The sequence below is a fragment of the Cynoglossus semilaevis genome, chromosome 8 (genome assembly GCF_000523025.1).
Source record: "Cynoglossus semilaevis isolate Cse_v1.0 chromosome 8, Cse_v1.0, whole genome shotgun sequence".
Lineage (NCBI taxonomy): Eukaryota > Metazoa > Chordata > Actinopteri > Pleuronectiformes > Cynoglossidae > Cynoglossus > Cynoglossus semilaevis.
In genome coordinates this window covers 4,976,090-4,990,296 of record NC_024314.1, presented here as the reverse complement: position 1 = coordinate 4,990,296, position 14,207 = coordinate 4,976,090, and the positions used below count along the sequence as shown (strand labels likewise).

The 14,207-nt window shown below is 40.3% G+C and overlaps 2 protein-coding genes across 3 annotated transcripts in view; both read left to right on the top strand.

Annotated features, from left to right (window-relative positions):
* The first annotated feature begins 580 nt into the window (after nucleotides 1-580).
* Nucleotides 581-6,286, top strand: telo2 (TEL2, telomere maintenance 2, homolog (S. cerevisiae)). Its single transcript, XM_008314177.3, has 20 exons — nucleotides 581-1,274; nucleotides 1,344-1,621; nucleotides 1,700-1,768; nucleotides 1,972-2,119; nucleotides 2,216-2,318; nucleotides 2,406-2,474; nucleotides 2,558-2,699; nucleotides 2,821-2,957; nucleotides 3,112-3,200; nucleotides 3,312-3,401; nucleotides 3,481-3,569; nucleotides 3,659-3,750; nucleotides 3,857-3,973; nucleotides 4,078-4,149; nucleotides 4,246-4,413; nucleotides 4,498-4,589; nucleotides 4,680-4,779; nucleotides 4,899-4,963; nucleotides 5,252-5,367; nucleotides 5,842-6,286. Exons 1-20 carry the CDS (start codon nucleotides 934-936, stop codon nucleotides 5,961-5,963), a joined length of 2,499 nt encoding a protein of 832 aa, XP_008312399.1. The 5' UTR covers nucleotides 581-933; the 3' UTR covers nucleotides 5,964-6,286.
* A 134-nt stretch (nucleotides 6,287-6,420) lies between these two features.
* ift140 (intraflagellar transport 140 homolog (Chlamydomonas)) overlaps nucleotides 6,421-14,207 on the top strand; it is an 11,305-nt gene continuing 3,518 nt past the window's right edge. For both annotated transcript variants that reach the window (XM_008314176.3, XM_025057726.1), the window contains exons 1-22: nucleotides 6,421-7,110; nucleotides 8,004-8,167; nucleotides 8,244-8,465; nucleotides 8,780-8,901; nucleotides 8,998-9,128; nucleotides 9,213-9,388; nucleotides 9,599-9,690; nucleotides 9,895-10,001; nucleotides 10,204-10,346; nucleotides 10,420-10,623; nucleotides 10,712-10,784; nucleotides 10,893-10,984; nucleotides 11,215-11,342; nucleotides 11,424-11,541; nucleotides 11,621-11,742; nucleotides 11,843-11,978; nucleotides 12,335-12,466; nucleotides 12,886-13,118; nucleotides 13,210-13,387; nucleotides 13,568-13,758; nucleotides 13,836-13,931; nucleotides 14,041-14,173. In XM_008314176.3, coding sequence (XP_008312398.1) covers nucleotides 8,021-8,167; nucleotides 8,244-8,465; nucleotides 8,780-8,901; nucleotides 8,998-9,128; nucleotides 9,213-9,388; nucleotides 9,599-9,690; nucleotides 9,895-10,001; nucleotides 10,204-10,346; nucleotides 10,420-10,623; nucleotides 10,712-10,784; nucleotides 10,893-10,984; nucleotides 11,215-11,342; nucleotides 11,424-11,541; nucleotides 11,621-11,742; nucleotides 11,843-11,978; nucleotides 12,335-12,466; nucleotides 12,886-13,118; nucleotides 13,210-13,387; nucleotides 13,568-13,758; nucleotides 13,836-13,931; nucleotides 14,041-14,173 — 2,976 coding nt within the window. In that variant the 5' untranslated portion in view covers nucleotides 6,421-7,110; nucleotides 8,004-8,020. The remainder of the gene's footprint in view (nucleotides 7,111-8,003; nucleotides 8,168-8,243; nucleotides 8,466-8,779; nucleotides 8,902-8,997; nucleotides 9,129-9,212; nucleotides 9,389-9,598; nucleotides 9,691-9,894; nucleotides 10,002-10,203; nucleotides 10,347-10,419; nucleotides 10,624-10,711; nucleotides 10,785-10,892; nucleotides 10,985-11,214; nucleotides 11,343-11,423; nucleotides 11,542-11,620; nucleotides 11,743-11,842; nucleotides 11,979-12,334; nucleotides 12,467-12,885; nucleotides 13,119-13,209; nucleotides 13,388-13,567; nucleotides 13,759-13,835; nucleotides 13,932-14,040; nucleotides 14,174-14,207) is intronic.

The following is a 14,207-nucleotide window of genomic DNA, read 5'->3' as shown; positions in this document are numbered from 1 at the left end:
TGTTTTTATTTTACAGTTTCTTTGCAGCTGTTTGTGTTCTAGTTCAAAACGTAAAATTCACGGTGGGATTTAGCGACACCTAGTGGTATAGTAGTAAATTCAGTTCCAGACGATAAAAAGTATGCATCTCGATAAAATAAAAAGGCTCCTCAACTTAAATTTTGTTTTTATAATAAAATAATAGAATTTGTATTTTTTGACCAAACTGAACGATGTCCACCAGACCATTAAATCAATTACAACAAACTGGACGTATTTTGAAGCCGGACACACTTTAAAAGTATGCTTTTTAATGGATCCGATGAAAATGCAGTTGTTAATATAATTATATACTGCATACAGGAGAAAACAATTATCTCTATTATCTATATATATAATATATATATATTAATATTTGGGGTCAGTAAACATTGTTGATCCAACACGGACCTATTAGAACAATGAAGACGTCAAGATCCAAATCTATGTAAAACGTTAACGTAAACAAATACTAATAAATCCAACTTAAAACGTGTTTTATTTGAAAATGTATTTACCCAGATCCCTTTCAGCATTAAAAGTGTGTGTCTTTGATTTTTGTTTTTTTCTGATGGCGCAACGGAAACATTCTCCCGGAACCTTTGCACCAATTCCGTTTTCACTTAGGACGTATTTTGACGAAGGACGTGAAGCCAGGCGACATGCGACAAATCCGCGGTAGAAATAACGTATTTAACATCATGAGCTGCCAAAAGGGAATATCTTCCGTTGATAGTTGTATATTTTGTGGCGCTTTTATATTTTAAACCTTTTATAGTCGGGACGTTTTATGTTTCCAATATTTTCTTGTGCATATGTCTATCCCATTGAATACTAGGGAAGGAAACATGAATTCATTGTGTAATTTTAGTTTGTTAATTGGAAATTAAAAGTATTTGCAGTTCTGTTTTCAAAATGGAAACGAGCACTGACAGTGCTGAAGTCCGTCTAGTTGTGGCTCAGTGTTTCCGAACAATCACTTCATCCACAGACGACAATGACGTGACTGCTGCTCTACACACACTACACTCTTACTTGAATGATGGAACGGAGAACACAACCAGTTCTTCTCATCAGTCAGAGTTCAAGAGAGCTCACTATACACGAACCCTTCAGCTCCTGATCAGTCAAATCCAGGCGGACTGGCTGCAAAGGTTCATAGCATCCCAGAAAACAGAAGTATGGGACGGTCTTTTTCTACATGGTCCTCCGGAGCAGACTCTGCTAGGGCTGATGGAAGGAATTTGTGCACTAAAGTAAGTCTGACTAAAAGACTAAAGCCAAGGTTATTTTGTCAGTTGATTTACTTATTTTGTCGTTTATAGACCCAGCACCAGTTTGGACCACTTGACCAGCATTTTGGAAAGGTTCCTACAGCGTGGTGGTCTTGCTGAGTTGCTGTGGTCTCGTTGTCTTGACACGACGCCGTCCGACTCCCACCAGCTCAGAGAGACTTTATTGGGGCGCATAGTGTCACTGCCAGACATCACTGCCAACAGATTACATCCCAACAGCAGGCCCTTATTTCTCCCCCAGCAGTACTACATGTTACTTGCCGAGGAGATGCTCACTGCCCTGGAGAAGACCTGCCAGGCTCTCAAAGGTAAGGACACATGTGCAGCAATGAAATAAGAAATTGAATTAAACATACTTTGACATTTTTTTTATCATGTATTAACAGATGGAACAGACTGCTCCTTAACATTTGTGGCTCAGACACTAGGAAAAGTGTGTGTCCAAGGACAGAGTAGTAAGTTTATTATGTTTTATGTGGTTAAAAAAATAATAATATTTTGCCATAGGAAAATAAGTTTAGGGTATTTTGTTTCCAAGATAAGATTGAATACTCTAATATGTAATATTTAAGTTTTCAGAAGCCCCATGTGATTGTTAATTTGTTTGAATGTATCAAGCAGAAACTTTTGTCAAAACATTTGTTTTGTGTCTTGACAGCTGTGGTCCTGGCAGTTATGGCTCCTCGTTTGTCCGCCTCTACTCGCTCAGACATGATCTGGCAGAGAGTTTGCTGGAAGCTGCTAGAGAATGTTCCCCAGCGTTGGATTGAGAGTGTGTTCACTGGATTGGTGCAGGCAGTCAATGGGTATGACCGGTGATGATGAAGCCCATAACTGACTGAGAGCATGTTTTGTTGGTTTCATTGCGTATAATGACCCAAGCTTCCTGTGTCATTTTTCAGGCCTGAATCTTTGGGACGAATTATTGGAAATTTAGTGTTAACAAATAGAAAGGCCCAATTCATCATTACTCATAAACTGCTACTACTACAGTACAAATATGAGGTAGAAAATCACTTTCACCATGACAAGAAGTTAAGTCTTGTTTCTAAATATGATGTCAATCGAGGACTGTCTTTTTTTGTCCTCCAGACTCAGGTTTTAAGAACTATTTTGGGTCACCTGGCAGCGGACAGAGATCGGAGGCCGTTGCTCTTGCAGGTCATTTTTTTGATCTGGCCAAATATCTGGTCATTTTAAGTTTAAGTTTTGTTGATCTGACACCTTTCTGTGTGTTTTCCTAGGTGCTACGGTCTGTGTCACAGGCCTGGGCTAACCCCAGTGCAGTGAAGCACACACCTCTGGAGCAGCAGCTGTATGTCAGCAAGGCCTTGTTGCTGACAGTGAGCCTGCTGACAGACTCAGAGTTACAGGAGTTGCGATCAGGTATGATTCTGAAAATCTTGATAGAGCATCAGTATCACTAAAAAAATGATACCAGGACTACAACTCTTTCTTCTCTACTTCGCACTGCTTCAAAATGCTGTGTTCTTCTTTCTTTCCCCAGAGTTGCTCCAGTGTATGCTGGGAGGCATGCAGAGTCACCTGGACAGTAATGTTGTGAACATCAGGCGTGTGGGTATGGTGGTGGGAGAGTGCGTGAGCGCTCGCATGAATATCAACGGAACCAAACTCAAATTTGAGGTAAGGGGTTTTTTTTGGGGTCGGGAGGTAAATTATTGTTGTTCATTCGTCCCGAATGTGAGGCAGTAGTGGCAATATAAAAACAGCTGCTCGCCAATGTACACAATGGAAATGCAGTTATAACAAAGGTGTCGACTTTTGTGTTGATTTGCAGTATGATCACGATGAGCTCACAGAAGAACTGCTGTCTCTCATGAATCCTGCAGACTCAAGTGAACAAACACAGTCTGAGACTATGAACAGGTTGGTGTTTAATCTCAGTTTATATCTCATTTATATCATTATCATGAGATGTGTGGACAAAATGCAATGCAAAGCACGTAGACATTGATTGATTAAATCTGATCTTTGCAGAGTTGTTGATGATGAAGAAACTGAAGAATTACCTCAAAATAATCCAGAACCTCGGTCATCACAAACTGATCCTGATTCTGACCTGGACAGGTAGGATCAATACTAGTTAAGTTATACTTGATGATATATTTCTTTGGTGTCTTTGACTTTGATGATGTTGTTGATCCAGTGACGATGAGCTGACACCCTATGATATGTCAGGAGATGTGGAGATGACTCAAGCATCGCCACCTCGCTACCTGCGAGACTGTCTGGAAAGTAGGACTTCTTAAATCTTATCTCTTTAATTTAAACTGATCTTTAAACTGGTAAAAATGTAGTGTTTTTGAACTTCTTCTCTTCTCCAGCTTTGACCTCGTCTGAGGACACGGAGCGTGTGGAGCTGAGTTTGAAAGTGGCTGAGAGTCTGCTCAGGAAAAACGCCTTTGCCACCAGAGAGGTACGACGACCTGGTTTCAGCCGATAGAGCAGTTTGAGACAATATTCTTGAGTTTTTTTATTGATAATCCAACGTTTATATTTGTGTTTTCTTTTTGTTTTTTTAGATCAGTGTTCAGTTTACCAAGGTGCTTCTTCACATGGAGGACAAATACAACACCAGGGACTTCCTGGCTCTGAGACAGAGATCGTTGGTGGCTCTCATTGTCACTGATTGTCTTCCTGTATGACCTTTCACCTTACCTCAGCGCTGTTTACCAGGAAATGTGTGAAATGCACTTTTATTCCCATTTTGTTTACCTCATATTGTCTATTTGCTCCTTGGTAGGTGACTCAGTATTTGACTTCAGAGTTCTACTCTTTAAATTACAGCCTTCGCCAGCGACTGGACATTTTGGAGGTAAAGACCTTTAGACCAACACCAAATAAATCAAATGACAAATTAGATTTTTTATCTTTTCATTTAAATAAGTGTGTCTCTGTGCTGACTTCTTAGGTTCTGGCTCTGGCAGCTCAGGAGCTTTCTCAGCCAATCACTGAAAAGCGACATCTGTCCATAAGCCCTGCTAACACAGATTTGACTCCATATCCTGGTGACAACGCTGTCAACTGGCGACAGGTTGTTGAGAAACGGATTCAAAGCAAAACTAAACACTTCAGTAAGGTATGAGAATTTTCTAAATATTTTTATCTGTTATTTTGCTTATAAACATTATTTAATTTTACATAATAATCTCAATACTTGCAGGGCCCAGCGATGCCTCCAACCAAGGCCACTCCTAACAGATATGCTCCAGTTGCAGGACACTTCTTTTTTCCACTGCTCAAGAATTATGACCGGTGTGTTGTTTTCTGCAAACCTAAAGCAACAGCAACAGTGTTTTGTATTTTTTTACTGTTTTTAATGTTAAATTAACTTTTTTGTTCTAGGCCTCAAGCAACATTTGACCTCCTGGGTGGAGACCACTTGGTTCTGGGAAGATTAATTCATACCCTGGGCCTCTTCATGCATTTGGCAGTCAATGCTCCGGTATGAGCTTGTAATTTTTAACATTCTAAAAATGATTAACTGACCTTATAAACTGACCTTATAAAATTCAATATAAAATTGAACATTGAGTTCAATTTTGCTATTTTTTTAATATTCAGGTGGCTGCACAGATGGGCCGTGCTTTACTTGATTTTGTGTGGGCAGTGCGCTACCATACTGACCAGTGAGTATCCTTAACTGACTGATAAAGTAAGCGAACCTCTGTTGCAGTCAGAAAGAATCACCAAAACAGGAACAATGTTCATGAATTTGTGTTATTCAATATATTTCATAAATCTATAAAATACAATATATTTCATCATATATTCCATATGATTATTTTTTAATAATGTATGTATATATTTACATATATAAATATACAGTAAATACTATACGCACATATGTGTGCATGTGTACCGATTAATTCTCAGACTCGATTGTCAAGTTACCCTTATATTTGTCTCTTTTACAGGATGGTGAGACGAGGCGTCCTCTTCTCCGTGTGCTCTGTGTTCCTGAGCATGCCCAGTCAGAACCTGCTGTTAGAGCTCAGTGATCAGCTGTTTGAGGCCAGGTCCTGGTTGGCAGGTAAAAAACAAACTGTTGTGGCTTAGGGTGATGTAGAATCTGTGCTCTCCTTCATGAACGCAGTGGTTGGCTTACTTTCATAATCGTTTATTTCAGGATTGATTCGTGAGTAAAGTTAAGGAGCAGTATATTTTACTAATGATGAGAAAAGAGTAGATTCCTGTAAATGGACTCACACCTGCAGGTGACACTGTGTCAGGATGTTCCCTGAATTAGTCATATCCACAGCACGTACATTTGCAGCTGGACCAAACATATTAGGGAAGAAGGTAAGGAACCATGATTTCCTGTCCGGCAAATAACATCAGTTACGCTCTGACACTAAAATGTCGCAGCTACGGATAAACACGATGGGTGATTGTGCTCAGGAAATGCCAGAATTTGGAATCATGAAGTGCAGGATTTCAGTGCCTAATGTCAAGGCTTTTGAAACCACGACTACAACTGTGTCTTCGTATTGTTTTTGTTTCACAGATGTGGCTGAAGGAGACCCTGACTCTGACTGTCGCAGCCTGGCTGTACAGAGTCTGGTTTTGCTGGATAAGAATCTGAAGAAACAGTTAGAGGATCCACAAGCACTTAGTCTGAAATCCTGATCAAAACATAAGGAACAATTTCTCTTTTTTTGCTTCCAATTTTGCAATAACCCTGAATGATGGTGGGGCAAAAATTGGAATTTTATGTAAAGAAGAAGAACTGGACTGGCAATGATGTCACATACGAGGAGATCCTTCAGACTGCAGAGCTGCTCGCCCCAGCTGCACAAAACCTAGACCTACATTCGGGAAAAGATAGTCTGCTGGAAATGTTCTTCGTATTGTTTATACATAAATGAAAAAAAAGTACCAGATTAAAATTTCAGTGGAAACTTATTTCTATTTCTGTAGACTAATAAAGGAGTGAATCATGAGGAAATCCATTTCGGACTCTTTCCTGTGTTAAAGACAACTCTCTGTGCTCTGGCAGTTGGCTTTGGAAAGGACATCCTGTGAATTTCCACGTGCATGCAAGTATTTATACTACAGTGCTACTTCCTCAGGTGACACACACCATGTTTCCAGAAAATGAAACATTTTAAAGCAGAATTATTTTGTAGGAGAAATTTTGTTTAAGGGCCTTGACATTATGTTATGCCTTAAAGTGAAGATGAAGGACAATTACTTTTTTTTTTTTTTTTAATAAATGTCCATCGTAACTTTATTTTACAGGTAATTTAATGTAATAATCCATGATTGGGGTGTGAAAATTAGCTTTTTAGTTAGCATCATTGGCATACTGTATGTCATCAAGTACTTTTTAGCTGTTCAGCCTGTAGCCTCTCTGATGTTTTTTTCCCTCTGTAAATCTATGATGACGTTGTCTGAATTAACTTTTTCTAAAATTCCCTGAATATTATCTAACTCATACCTGACTAAAGCTGATAAGTTTTGTAGACTAAATCACAATCATTAAAATTCAATATATTTATTTGGTACATGGTATTAGCTTTTCTTGTATAAAAACACTGGGAAATGTTTAACCTTATTGAATCTGGCAACCCCAATTTCGGTAAAACTCGAAGAGCACTCGTTATTTTCCGTCACTCCTCCCCTTGACAGGACCCACTGAGGTTGTCAGGGGCAACTAGAAGAGACGCTTGATGTTAGCAGTGGAGGCTACTCACAAACGAGTTTCACTCGGTGTTTTAACTGTTTTTATTTTTAATAAGCCAGTAAATATTGAACAGAGAAAAGTACAGGCGAGGTGAGTTTGAAATGACAGAATGCGATGTGTTTTTACCCATTTTATGGCAGTGGGGCTTGACAGTGCATGCTAACTTTGGTTAGCTCACTTAGCTTTAGCAGCCAAAGCTAACCAGCTGTCCCGTAATCAGCAAAACAGCTTAAATGTTAGGTGTACTCGCTTGGGGAGCTAACCATTCACTTTATGTAAATTGTTAGCTCCCTATTCATTTTAATATGTAACAGTTGTGTTGACATAACTATTTACTGTGCATTAAAAAGCTAAATGGTAAACGCTACTAGAAATTGATGAAAATCACACATAAGCTTAAGTAATAACCCCACAAATATATCTTAAGTGATGGCCTTAGTCCTTTTTACAACACACTTACTTAATTAAGAAACTATGTGTTGTTTAAACACTGACCAAAAAAAAAGCTTTTTCTAAAAAAAAATGCAGAGGCTAGAAATTTGTACGAATTGATTTATTTATGGAGCCTTGGCGCAGAACCCTGATGTGTTTCACTATAGTGATGCTCTAACTCTTTAAATTTCACTTGGATATGGGATTCTCCATTAGGGACAATTCCTTGATATAAAGAAAAGCAAAATAGTGAAAAAATAAATAAAACAGTAAATATCGTCTAGTATAAAATGTTTTAACACACATGGCATATAAATCACAGAGGTAAAAGGCAAAAGTTCTAAAATTGTTGATTTGTCTAAAGAGCCTAGAATAACTGCCAAAACAGTAATGAATGACAAATAAACTAAATTTAAGAAAAGTCCTCCACTCACTGAAGTATGTGGAGAACAATCAGAGAATAATGATTGTGAAATGGCAAAGTTGAAATGGCAAATAAAAAAAAAGAATTATACTGTAGATTTAAAAAAAACAACCTCTTTCTATTTCAGAGTGGAACAGTGGGGACATGGCGGTGTATTTTGACCACCGTATTGAGGCTCCTGACAGCAATGGGCTTCCTTCCCAAGTAAACTGGCACTCAGCTCTTCCCGTACTGGCGGTGGCCTCCAGCAGCTCCACCACTGGGGGCACAGTAGATCTGTATCTGCAGCAGGTGAATTCAAACACTAAGCTTTTGGCCTTGTATTTGGTGGTGAGAGTTGTGTACTTTAACCTGTGTTGATACTCAGGGGGAGTTTGTGGAGAGCTGCCATGTAGGACGTCCCCACCAGCCCACAGTACTGCGCTGGCATCCACTGAAGCCAGTGCTGGCAGTGGGCTGGGAGAATGGAGAGGTCATGGTGCTGACACACCCCTCAGGAGATCAAACTGTCCTCTCCAGCACACACCTAGCCGCTATCACGGTGATAGAGTGGAGCAGCTCAGGAAGCCGTCTGGTGACTGGAGATCAGGTTAGTGTGTTAACACTATGTAACACACTCTTCTTCTTTTCTTTAGTTTCATCTTTATGTTTAAAGGTACATTAAAAATATGGTTATCTATTGTTTATTGGAGTTTTGTATTGATATTTTAAAACTGTATAAAATATTTGTTTTCATAGACAGTTGTCTCGTCTCACCAGTACACACTACAGTGTTCAGATTTGTTCTTGATGCACTTTCTATCTGTAAATTGTGTCTTAGTGCACAAGAGCTGGTTAGTTATAGTAAGTGAGTTGTATATAAACATCTCATCTGGATATTGAAACGTTTCTTCTCACCGACAGGCTGGAGTTTTAGCTGTATGGAAGGTTGATCCCAGAGGAAGACTTCAGGGAAACCATCTGGTGAAACATGAATATCATAAACCTCTAACCTGCTGCACCTTCAGACCTACTTCACCTGGAGTGTACGTACAGGGTTGTTGTTCTTTCGCCGCTCGAATTAACAACTGTGTCGAAAGAAAACAGTACTAACACAAATTATTTCATTCCAAAACATACAGTGATGTAGCGAAGTTAGCACGAGCATCAGTGAGTGGAGATGATAATGCTCTGGACATGTTCAGCTGGAAGGGAGCTCCTCTAAAGATGGGTCCACAGGAGGGACTCGTCTTCTACGTCAGCACTGCGGAGGGTGAGGTTTACAGTTGTTTCTATACTGCATTACCACCGTATTGCAGCAGATATCACTATTTTTTTATCTATTCCTTTTATTCAGGTAAGGTCCACAATGTGGATGAACACTGTAAGAGCAGCACACTTCTCAGTGTAGAGGGTTCCATCAAAAAACTGTTCTACCTGGATAAGAGAGAAGCTCTGTGTGTGATCACAGACACTCTGATGTTGTCACAGTACACACTGAGACCTGAGGGAGGAGCTCAGGAGTTTATGAAGGTATACAGTCATCATCAGTGGAGACATTTTTATGACATTTCATTTAAAATAGCCATGTTTTATATGCAAATTACATTTGACAATATACTGTAATATCCACTTCTTATTCAGTATTTACTTATTATAATACACCAGCATTTTAAAAACAAGCAATAATTTATTTTATATTTATACAACATTAATTTTGTTTGTCATTTTTTGTCCTGACAGGTGAAGTTGAGCAGTAAGACCGGGCAGAACATGAACATCGAGTGGACAAATAACAGTCTTCTCATCACAGCGGCAGGTGAACATGTCATCAGGTCAGTTATATATATACATATATAGTTATATATATATAGATACATTCACTTTCAGTTTTTCTACTCAGGTCTCTGCACTGACTTTGATTTGAGTCTTTAAGCAAAACCATCATCATAACCCCTCTCAGTATCCTTACTCAATCAAACAGCTGTTTATTAACCAAATATCTTTCAGTTTTTTCAGTTTGAAATGTTTGTTTGCAGGCTGTGGGACCTGGAACGGGATGAAAACTATATTTTATCTCTGGATGAAACACTGGGGTTTGAGAAAGGAGAAATGATCAACTGTGTGTCCCACTGTGCAGCAAAAGGTAACAACAATTTTTGACAGCACATTTTATTGCACACCACCTTTTCTAACTTTTAAATGGGTTAATCATCTCTGACAACTGACTTGTAATTGGATGGCACCATGTCAGGTCATCATCTGTTTTCAGGGAGTGATAAATGAGGGAAAAAAGGTTTAGTATTTGTGACCAATAAATCCTTATTATAACTTGGTGGCTTCCTCAGAAATGCTGGCAGCCGGCACCAGCCTCGGCCGTGTAGCGCTGTGGAGGATGGTGACTCAGCCAGGCAGCAGCAAAACTGACACTAGTGTCCAGTGGAAACTACAGACACCCACAGAGATACAAGGAAATGTTACTCAGCTGCAGGTACAGTCTGGACTGACAGCATTTAAACACCAGAAAATGGAGATGGTAACATTAATGTATCACTGCACCACAGTGGGGCTCCAGCCTGAATCTTCTGGCTGCCAACAACACCAACACGGTGCTCATCCTGTGTGAACATGTAATGTCAGCTCACTTCAGTCAGCAGCTGGCTGCTGTTCAGCTCACTCCGACTCAGCTCAGCATCAGTCAGTTCAGCACAGGGTCTCATCTGGCACTGCTGTCCGACATACACATCAAGGGAGTGTGTGTGACCAAGGTAATGATGAAATGGAAACTAGAAGTTTGACCTATTTTTAAAAATAAATTTTTTTTGTTAGTAACTGTGTGTGTTTGACCTTTAACAGGACTCTGTGACTGTGTGGAGTGGGCGGCAGGTCTCCGTGTACGAGCTAACAGGGACAGTTCTACGAAACTTGGGTAAAATATTGAGCCACATTCATCTTTAGATGTTTTTATGACAGTATAACACATCAGATTTGGCAGTACAGTTTTTTTTTTCTTTTTTTCCTCTTTGTGATTTTCCAGGATCGTTTCCTTGTGACTCCCATATCGTAGCTGCACATGGTGAGAACATCTACACGGTTGAACCCAACAGGGTCCAGATCCGCACGCCACAGGTTTGTTTGCCCAACTTTAAATCTTCTGGTCAAAATTCAGATAAACTTGTAACTAGTTGAACACTAAAAATAGGCAGTAAATGCACTAGTAAAACACTAATAAAACAAAGGGCAGATTTACCTACCACTAAAAAGATGTCAAGTATGAAGTATAAGAAATAAAACATTTTTTAAGTAATGGAGTTTCAACAAAAAAAGTAAAGGTAAGGTTTGTTTGTTTTTTACTTCAGGGCACAGTGAAGCAGCTGCTGACCTTCACTAAAGCAGAGGGAAACCCTGTGCTGCTCAGTGTGTGTCAGTCTTACCTGGTGGTTGGTACAGACACAGCTCACATCAGAGTCTTCGACCTCTCCAGGAGGTACGATGTGTATGGATAAAATGTACAAATTAACCTAAATGGATCATTATTCCTGGTAAATTTTGTTTTGTGTTTTCAAAGAGATGCTAAGGCTCACTGCAGTGCTAAGAATTTATCTGAACACATCATCAATTTGGGCGCCTTGAGGTCCGTCAAGTGTAACGCCAACGGCAGCCAAGTCAGCGTCCTTATCTCTCAGGTGCGAGATGTGACACTTTGGCTGTTTTTTCCCAAAACTGTTTTTTAATGTGACTCTGATTTAAACTGTTTCATATCAGGTCAACGGTCGGCCGGATCACAAAGTGTACTTCTACGACATTGAAATGGACACTGTGACACACTTTGACTTCTTCACTGGGAGACCCTCCAGTGGTATATCCCATTCCGAAGACAGTGAAAGGTGACTTCACTGCTTTCTGACAATATTTCTAAAGGTTTATGTTGGTTTGTTTTGTTTTTCCTCATGATGACTTCCTCCCTCTCCTCTGGCTTTTTTCCAGGCAGCAGTTTCAGGGGCCGGAGCTCAGTGGTCGATGCCCTGTGTCTCACTTCTGGGATGAGAGTGAACCTCGTCTGTTTGTGTGTGAGACGGTGCCAATCAGCTCTGACTCGTCATCAGTGACGTCCATGGATATGGTACAGATTTCTACCATGAACAGATAAAGTTTTAACGTGCTCCAGGAAAATAAAACTTCTATTCTTGTCCAAATACATAGAAAAATATTTGCTGTGTACTATCCAGGTCTATGCTGATTAGACGTGCCTTCGCCAAAGTGTTTGTTTTTACTTTCACTCCTTCAGCGATAAAATTATAATCTCAAGATTTTTTCATCCCGTATTTGGTGAAGTTGAATATATATTTGGCGAATGTTCAAGCTTCAAAAATCAAAATTGTGTTGAACAAAGAAGGCATTTTTAAAACTCTGTTTCCACTGGGGCTCAGTACTTTAAGTAAATGCAAAGTGGACTTTTTTGTGTCTTTATTTTCCTAGGTGGACGTGTCGGTGGTCACACTTTTCTGTACACAGGAACATGGGCTCCTCCTGCAGGACTGTTACCTTAAACCTTCAGGCCTCCAGGCTCTTCTGGCTCTGGACGTGCCCTACTATTATTTCAGCTGCAAGGTGAGCACCGGGAGTTCTGCGGGTGTGTGTTTGTTCACTGCCTGGTTTGTCTGGGATGAAGTGGTTTGACATTCCCTAAATCCATATTCATTGCTGTTCTTGTAACAAAAACTTCTAAAACACTCTTTTACAAGCTTTTATTTTGGAGGGCTGGTGTCTATGAGCCAGAAGTGAGTATCTGTCCCTCACTGTCTGTTGAAGAGAACCATGGTTCTACATCTAGATCTTTCTCTTCTCTGTTTGCCCTGAAGCTGGTGTCGATTATTAGATTTAGTTTGTGATGTGTTTTAGTACTGTTACTTCTGTGGTACTGATGTGAATGACCTGTGTTTTCGTACATTGCTGTGAACCTCTATCCTAAAACAAGCTTAGTGTTGTTTTTGAATCATATGTTTTACATGTGACATTATTTGTTACAGCCTGGTGAGAAGGATCCAAGTCCAACAGAGGCAGCAGCACCTCTTCATCCAACACAGCCGTCCAACGGAGCGTCTACTCAGTTCCCTCAGATGGTTTCCAGGAGAGCTCTCAGGGACTTTGTGGGCCTGGAGAACTGTGAGAAGTCCACTCGTGATGCCATGCTCAACTTCAGCTTCTACCTGACCATCGGAGACATGGACGAAGCCTTCAAGTCAATCAAGCTCATCAAGAGGTGGAAATCAAGTCAACTGTATTTCATATTATTATCCTTTGTGTTGATTAAATTATTGGTGTTTAGATTGATTGTTTTTTCTTCTCTGTAGTAAAGCCGTCTGGGAAAACATGGCCAGGATGTGTGTGAAAACCTGCCGTCTGGATGTAGCACGTGTGTGCCTGGGGAATATGGGAAACGCCAGAGCAGCTAAAGCTCTAAAGGAGGCAGAGGCCGAGCCTGAGCCAGACGCACAAGTGGCAATGTTGGCAGTTCAACTGGGCATGGTGGTGAGACGTGTTCCTGTCTCCTATAGTACCAGAAGTGTGTCCGCATTAGGAGGGAGCTTTCACGGACAGATCTTCCCTAGTCGTAGCTTAGTGATGATCCTGTTGCTCCTTCGACACTACCTTTTTTTTCCCCAATCAAATACAGTTCATTGTTCTAAACAAGTCACTGTTCTCTAACAGGAAGATGCAGAAAAGTTGTACAAGTCCTGTCAACGCTACGACCTTCTGAACAAGTTCTACCAGGCCTCCGGTCAGTGGCAGAAAGCTCTAGAAACGGCAGAAACCCAGGACCGCATCCACCTGCGCACCACCTACTACAGTTATGCCAAATACCTGGAGTCTATTGGAAACAAGACACTGGCCCTGGCATTGTAAGACACAGTTAAGAATGAACTAACTGTGTGTTTGAGTTACACTAGTGTGATCATGAGCCTTTCTGTTATTACAGTTATGAGAACTCAGAAACGCACAGGGCTGAAGTTCCCAGGATGCTCCAGGATGATGCGGCATCTCTTGAGATCTATGTCAACAAAATGAAAGACAAGTAAAATCTTTTTTTTTCCTAGGTCCTTGGTCAATAGACTGGTGTTGACATGTTTTGGGTTTTTTTTTTTAAACATCCACATCTTATCATTTTTTAATTTTCCCTCCAGGAGCATCTACAAGTGGTGGGCTCAGTACCTGGAGAGTCAATCGGACATGGACACTGCGTTACTTTATTATGAACGTGCTGAGGATTTCCTGTCTCTGGTTCGAGTCTACTGCTACATTGGAAACATCCAGAAGGTGGCACCATTTCTTCTCTTTAACCATTATGAAG

What these genes read in the sequence shown, in the direction of transcription:
- telo2 (XM_008314177.3), top strand. Translation starts at nt 934, where the DNA reads ATGGAAACGAGCACTGACAGTGCTGAAGTCCGTCTAGTTGTGGCTCAG. An exon ending in CAGTCTGAGACTATGAACAG is followed by an intron (nt 3,201 to 3,311) that starts GTTGGTGTTTAA and finishes TGATCTTTGCAG; the next exon opens with AGTTGTTGATGATGAAGAAA. An exon ending in GTGCGCTACCATACTGACCA is followed by an intron (nt 4,964 to 5,251) that starts GTGAGTATCCTT and finishes TCTCTTTTACAG; the next exon opens with GATGGTGAGACGAGGCGTCC.